General features: G+C 48.0%; 1 protein-coding gene across 1 annotated transcript in view; it reads left to right on the forward strand.

The window, feature by feature from the left end:
* Window positions 1-2,232, forward strand: part of TOGARAM2 (TOG array regulator of axonemal microtubules 2) — a 43,492-nt gene extending 41,260 nt beyond the window's left edge. The window contains 1 exon segment of the mRNA XM_024731515.1: window positions 1,895-2,232. Within this exon segment, the coding sequence (XP_024587283.1) occupies window positions 1,895-2,232 (338 nt within the window).
* Window positions 2,233-7,500: the final 5,268 nt, after the last annotated feature.

Raw genomic sequence — 7,500 nt, forward strand, 5'->3', positions numbered from 1 at the left:
CTGAGCTGGTGGCTTTAGGGTTAACTGGGCCCTCCCTTCTTAGCCTTTTTCCAGCACAGGTAACATAACTCTCACCTCTTGGCCCCATTTTATGAAGTTGGCGCAGCTGGCGTGGCTCACTGGGTGCAGTCCCGTCTTCCCAGGAATGAAGACCACCTTGACTTTGGAGGGCTCTGTGTCACCGGGAGCCCCCGGGAAGGCCCCCAGTGTGGGGTACAGGAATCTTGAGGGTATGGCCAGAGAGTCAAGGTACACATTTCATGGGAGATGGCACAGTGAGAGAGTCAGGCTGAGCTGAGGGGGTCCCGGGCCATCCTCTCCGGTTCCCCACTGTCCCAGGCTGGGTCTGAAATCAGAGGGACCCTACAGAGCTCCCGCTGCAAAATATCCTGGCGGGTTGGATGAAGTTAAGATGATGAAGGAAGAACAAATTGGGGGTTTCTCTAAAAATAAAACAAAACTCCAGACCAGCCTCTAAAACGTGGAACTCCAAGAGGTTTGGGGTAGCAAGAGGTGGGAAGAGCGTGGGCTTTAGAGTCAAGGAAGGCTTGGCCTCTGTCCTCTGCTCTTGTTAGCTGTGGGATCTGGGGCCAGCTCCTCGACCCCTGAGTGTTGGTTTCCTCCGCTGTGAAACAGACGAGTGTCCTGCCTCTTGGGTGAGAGTGAAATGGGGTCACAGATGCATAGCTCTGAGCCCTGGACTCAGGCTCCGGCAGTGTTAGTTTCCCGGGTGTGTCTCAGCTCAGGGAACTTTCCAATTTCTTTGTTCCGTAAATAAATCAAGTGCTTCTCTAAGCGTTGTTTGCCTTCACCAGGACTTATCCTTTGGCAGGATGACAGGCTGACTGTCAAGCAAGTATTTGCATGAATGCACGTAGGGTGACGCGGCCAAGGCTGCGGGCCAGAGCAGCCCCTCCGAAGCGGCTTGGGGTTCCCCTCGATGAGGCCTTGACGTTGGAGGGAGCCCTGCAATTACTGTGTGATGAAGAGCCTGCTGGCAGGTTTTAGCCTGTCTCTGGGCTTTCTGGGGTCTAGAGAAGGCAGGGGGCCTGGGGTAACCAGATTTGGGGCGCTCTTCACTGGAATGAAGGGTCTGTGCAGAGCCTGATGGTTTCCAAAGCACGTTCATGCCTCCTGCATCACTGCTGGGCTTATCGTGAGGTGTGGCATCGAAACTGGGGAGGCCGTGCTGGTTTTATCTCCCACTGGCTGTTCTATCTTCCAGAATGCTTCATTTGAGAGTCTCGACCTTTCTTCCTAGTACAAGTTTTCGCTGTGTGAACTCTCCTAGGTGGTAATGCAGATTAAAGCACTACTAGGACCAAGCTACTCTTTGTCACATGCCTACTTGCATAGGCACTTCGCCTACATGTATTATCTAACCTCTAACAGTCTTAAGAGTTTGGTTCAGAATTATTATCCTTACTTTACAGATCGGGCAACAGGCTCAGAAAGGTTGGGTGGCTTTCTCTAGCTCACACAGCTAGTAAATAACAGAGGCAGGATAGCAATCCAGATGCGTCTGCCTCTTTCCTTCGCCCTGGGCCTCAGGGACCAGTTATACTGTCATATGCCCTGAGCCCTCTCACCTTCGCATACCCCTTCCTCTGTAAAAAAAAATGTTTAAAAGTGTACTTTATGACTGGTTGGTAGGAACACAAATAGAAATCAGGTTGGAGAGCTTCAGACTTTTTTCTTCTGATTTTAAAAGAATTTAAAACATTTCCATGGGCCCCTAAGTGTGTTATGAGCCCTAGGTAGTGCGTCTAATGGATTAGTGGGCCCTGCTGGGTTGCCTGCCTTTTGGGGGACAGAGTTGGTGTCCCCAGAGAAGGCAGTGGGGGAGAGAGAGAGTGCTTGACTCAAGTAACGCTCCCTCTTTTCTGCCTGACAGTGTTGGTGGCCTCAGTTTACCCCCGAAAGCCCCAGGCCGTGGAGCGCCACGTACTTCCGGTCCTCTGGTACTTCCTGAACAACATGATCGGGAACGGCATCCTGCCCGGGCGCGGCGGGAACGTCCGCACGGCCGTCTGCCGGCTGTGCAGGAGCCTCCAGGGGCAGATGGGCTCCCGGCTGCAGGACTTGGCCGCCAGCCAACCAAAGCAAGTCCTCAAAACGCTCCAGGAGCTCTTAGACCCGGAACCCCTGTGAGACAGCCCCAAGGTCACTGACGGGCGGAGGGCACCTGACAGCAAGACAACTGGCAGCTCACGCCCCTTTCATCTGGATTAAAGACAGATCTAGACTGAGCAATCGTTATTTTTATCTTGTTTTATTTTTATGATGGAATAATCTCCTGGTCTACTTTCCCATAGAGTTCCAGATGTACATAGTATATTTTGAGGTAGAAATAAAATAATTACTTATTTTTCTAAGGTTTTATTATCTTGTACTTTTTTAACCCCACAGAATTTTCTAGTAGCTAGGTTTGCGACAAAGAAAACAAAACATGATATGGAAACAACAACCCATGTGCCCATTTTTGGATGAATGGATAAAGATGATGCAGTGCACGCATGCACGCGCGTGTGCGCGCGCGCACACACACACACACACACACACACACACACAGGAATACGATAAGCCATAAAAAAGATGAAATCTTGTGACAACACGGATGAAACTTGAGGGTATTACGCTAAGTGAAATAAATCAAATGGAGAAAGACAAATACCATAAGATTTCACTCATATGTGGAATATAAAAGAACAAAAGCAAAAAACAAAGAAAAAGAACAAACCAAACAGATGCAAACAAATACAGAGAACAGAGTAGCAGCTACCATAGAGGAAGGGGCATGGTGGGGGGAGAGCAAATAGGGTAAAGGGAATTAACTGTACGGTGATGAATAGAAACTAAACCTTTGGCGGTAAGCTCACTGCAATGTATACAGAAGTCAAAATATAATATTGTACACATAAAAAAAATTTAAAAAGAAAACAAAACAACAACAGCAAAACCAGCTGCTGATGCTACTGAGACGAAGAATGAGGGAGAAAAGTATAGCACAGATCCCCATGTTGCAGACCATTTTGGGGCATAGCTCCTATCTGTGCGCGGCTGGAAAAGCCCTCCTGAACCCAGAGACCCTGAGTTGGCCGTTCAAATCCAGCCCATTTGTCATAAGCCTGATTTGGGGTGAACATAAGCATCTCTAGGGGACATCCTGCTTCTGCTTTACAGAATCTTCAGTGCAGCATCCTATGTCCTATGTCCTATGGAAACATTCTAACAGGATCTAAAGGCAAGGAGAGTTTGACATTGGCATTACTGACAGCCTTCTCTGGAAGGTGGCTTCCTGGCTAGTTCTGAAGAGGACTGGATGATGATTCACATTTGAAATACCGTAAACAAAAGGACTGGGTGAAGCACAAAGCACCATGGTGGGCAGATGTCACGTGGGAGCTCTGAAACCACACAGGTTACTCCAGCTGGGCCGGATGCGATCGTGGACCTGGAGAGGTGTGTTGGACGCAGGCTGGACCAGAACACGAAGAAGGTGGAGCCACTGATGGAGCAACGAGAGGAATGGGAAATGGGGTCCTGGCAGTGAGAAGGGGATGGATGCCAAGGGCTGGGGCTCTAGACACAGTAGGAGTGTCTCTGCCTTGCCTGGGGGCAGTGGCCGGCTGACAACAGTGTGACCAGAAAGAACTAGAGCTCAGATCGTGACCTCAAACACATGGGTAAGGTGAAGGCTGAAGGGGCAGCATCCCAGTCCCAACCCAGGAGCCAGACCCACAGCAGCAGTCTGGGGCAGATTCAGTTGGCCAGGCCCTGAGGCCCAGCTTCATGCCAACAAGTTTTCTGCCAGGCCCACCAGTGGACTCCTCTCCTCTCTCACCCACCCCGAGGTACATCGGTCCACTTCTCTGTTCTGAGCCCCTCCTGAGAGTGTGGGGCAGAGCAGGCTGGGAATCTTCTGATCAGCTCACGCAATGTTGCCAGGTGTAACTAGGCTGCCCCCCCTCGCCCCCCTTGCCGCGAATGCCCTGGGGTGAGCCTGGGCGTGGCACAGTCATCCTGGGACTTGGGCTTTTAATAGGCAGCTTAAGTGTGCTGGGTAATTTCAGCCACAGCCTTAGCGGCTTCTCACCTCTTTGTGACCTTAGCAGGGACTTCCCCGGCACCACCATGCCCTTTGTTGATTCTGACTGACCGGGCAAACGTCAAAGATGCCCAAGAGGCTGAATTTAAACTTTTACACAATTTAATTAATTGAGTTTGCTTGGAGTCTGAGCAGACTTCTTCAGTTTGAGACCAACATTTTCTGCTGGTCAAGATCCTAGAGCCTATCAGAATATTTCAGGATTTTTTAGAACTGTAGGATCCCAAGGATTTTGAAGGCAGAAATTAAGCTCAAAGACGTTGCCCTGTCTTCCTGCATTCGGGTCCTGCCTTCTGTCTTCAAACCGGAAGCTTCCCATCTCCTGTGCTCTGTACCCATCCTCACAGTTGGGTGTTTAAAATAACTGAAAACAGCTGAAAAGCAAAGAATATATCTTTGCATGGTTCTTTTCCCTTCACTATTTCAGGTTTTAATCTAGTCTCTGGGCAGCTGGGCTCTGAGGGTGACACCCCTGGCACAATCTCAGTGGGGAGGCTGGGTGGAAATTTTGTCTCAAAAGTTTCCCACATCATTACTTTTAAAACAAAGGGAAGACAGCTTATTAGTAACCTGGGCCTGTTGGGAGTGCCTGCAGGACTGAGATCTAATGGGAAATGAAGATTGTCCTGAGAGCCACGGCGGGTTTGAGCAGAGCCCGCCTCATTCTTTGCTTGGCTGGCTGTGCGTGTAGCCAGGAGCTCTACTTACTCAAGGTGGTCTTGGGGTGAGAATATAGCATCGAGCTGTGGAAGAGCTTTTCTCTCTCTCTCTCTCTCTTTCTCTCTCTCCATTGTGAGAATCAAGAATCAAAGTCTTGTCTGAGAGCATGTAACTGCTTAGGAATTCCTTGCTTGGGATCCTTGAGATTTTAGGAAAATTGTTTTACAGGCCCCACTTCTTATCTTATTCTCTCTTCCCTGCTTCATTTCTTGCCTCCTGAGTGGAGAAATGTTTCTCCATTCTCATTGTACTTCGGAATCGTCCAATGAGATTTAAAAAAATGCTGACACCTGGGCCCATCCCCGGGGATTTTTGTTCCATGGGTATGGGGTAGGGCCCAGACGGCTGTCTTTTCTTCTTTTCTTTTCTTTCTTTTCTTCTTCTCTTTTCTTTCTTTCCTTTCCTTTTCTTTTTTTCCTTCAGGCTTTATTGAGGTATAAGTGACATATAACACTGTGTAAGTTTAAGGTGTGCAGTTGTTACCAAACCAGATTCATTTGCTTGACGCACAGCAAGCTAAACGCTGAGATCCTGAGGTCTGCAGCAGAGAAAGGGTTTATAAGGTAGCCAAGCGAGGAGCTGGAAGAACGTTTCAGATCTGCTTCCCCAGAAGGTGAGGGGCTGGGATATTTGTAGGATAAAGAAGCAGGGGGGTTCTGAGGCGTGGGGAGTGTGGGGAAAGGTGATTGGAGATAAGAAAAAAGGTGAGGTAAGAAAAAGGTTGCATTCTGTACAGGTGCAACTAAGCTACATGCTTCTTCGTGGGACACATGTTCAGAAAATGGTGGCCTTAGCATGTTCTGAGGGTGAAGTTTTTGGCCCTCTGACTTCAAAAGGTCATGACGCTTAACACATACACAGTTGGAGGGTCAGTTGTCCCAACCAGTCTTAACTGGCTTGAGCTGGGCAACAGCTGACTCCAGGCTCCTGGAAAACAACTTGGGCAAACATGTTATTGTTTAGGCTACGTAATGCTAGGAGGACGTGCAAGTTTTTGTGAAAACAATTAAAGCGAGCTTGATCAGTGTAGGCAGCTTATAGTTATTATTTATTAAGCAAGTTATAGTTTAATGGATCTAACTGATGACTAGCCTCGGCTTCACAATCTATTGTTTGATACAATTACGTATTGCAAAACGATGGCCACCACAGCCTTAGCTCAAGCCTCCATCCGGTCACGTAATTGCGATTTCTTTTCTGTGTTGAGAATATCTCAGATTTACTCTCTTGGCCACATTCACGTGTATAATACAAAACTGTTAGCTATAATCACCCTGCTGTACAGTAGATTCCCAGAATTTATCAGCCTTTTGACTGGAAGTTTGTACACTTTGATCCATGTGCCCCCATAGTCCCCCCCCCATTCTCCGAATTCAGCTTTTTTAGATTCCACGTATAAGTGAAATCATACAGTATTTGTCTCTCTCTGTCTGACTTATTTCACTTTGCAAAATGACCTCGTTTCATCCCAGTTGTTACAAATGGCAGGGTTTCCTTCTTTCTTATGACTAAATAGTATTCTGGGGTGTGTGTGTGTGTGTGTGTGTGTATCTCACATCTTCTTGATCCATTTCTTTTCTCTCTTCTCTTTTTTCTTTTCTCTACAAGGGATTCTAATGGGTGGCCAAATTCTGATACCACAGTAAATCAAAGGTGTAGAAAGTGGCAGTGGCTTTGGCCCTGTGGGTGCCTGGCCTGCCAGCTCTTCCCAGCTGGCAGCCCTGGGGTGTCCTAGGTTGGGGACAGAGACTGACTGAGGCCAGGCACTGGAGTCAGAGAGGCTGGACTCGAGTCCAGGCACTGTTGCTCCTGGTGTGTGGCCTTGGAGACACTTGTCAACCTCTCTGATCTTCCCTTATCGATCCAGTGTGTGTGTGTGTGTGTGTGTGTGTGTGTGTGTGCGTATGTATGTGTGTGTGGGTGTATGTGTGTATGTGGGTGTATGTGTGTATGTGGGTGTATGTGTGTATGTGGGTGTATGTGTGTATGTGGGTGTATGTGTGTATGTGGGTGTATGTGTGTATGTGGGTGTATGTGTGTATGTGGGTGTATGTGTGTATGTGGGTGTATGTGTGTATGTGGGTGTATGTGTGTATGTGGGTGTATGTGTGTATGTGGGTGTATGTGTGTATGTGGGTGTATGTGTGTATGTGGGTGTATGTGTGTATGTGGGTGTATGTGTGTATGTGGGTGTATGTGTGTATGTGGGTGTATGTGTGTATGTGGGTGTATGTGTGTATGTGGGTGTATGTGTGTATGTGGGTGTATGTGTGTATGTGGGTGTATGTGTGTATGTGGGTGTATGTGTGTATGTGGGTGTATGTGTGTATGTGGGTGTATGTGTGTATGTGGGTGTATGTGTGTATGTGGGTGTATGTGTGTATGTGGGTGTATGTGTGTATGTGGGTGTATGTGTGTATGTGGGTGTATGTGTGTATGTGGGTGTATGTGTGTATGTGGGTGTATGTGTGTATGTGGGTGTATGTGTGTATGTGGGTGTATGTGTGTATGTGGGTGTATGTGTGTATGTGGGTGTATGTGTGTATGTGGGTGTATGTGTGTATGTGGGTGTATGTGTGTATGTGGGTGTATGTGTGTATGTGGGTGTATGTGTGTATGTGGGTGTATGTGTGTATGTGGGTGTATGTGTGTATGTGGGTGTATGTGTGTAT

Source organism: Neophocaena asiaeorientalis, unplaced genomic scaffold (genome assembly GCF_003031525.2).
Source record: "Neophocaena asiaeorientalis asiaeorientalis breed wild unplaced genomic scaffold, Neophocaena_asiaeorientalis_V1.1 scaffold689, whole genome shotgun sequence".
Classification (NCBI taxonomy): Eukaryota; Metazoa; Chordata; class Mammalia; order Artiodactyla; family Phocoenidae; genus Neophocaena; species Neophocaena asiaeorientalis.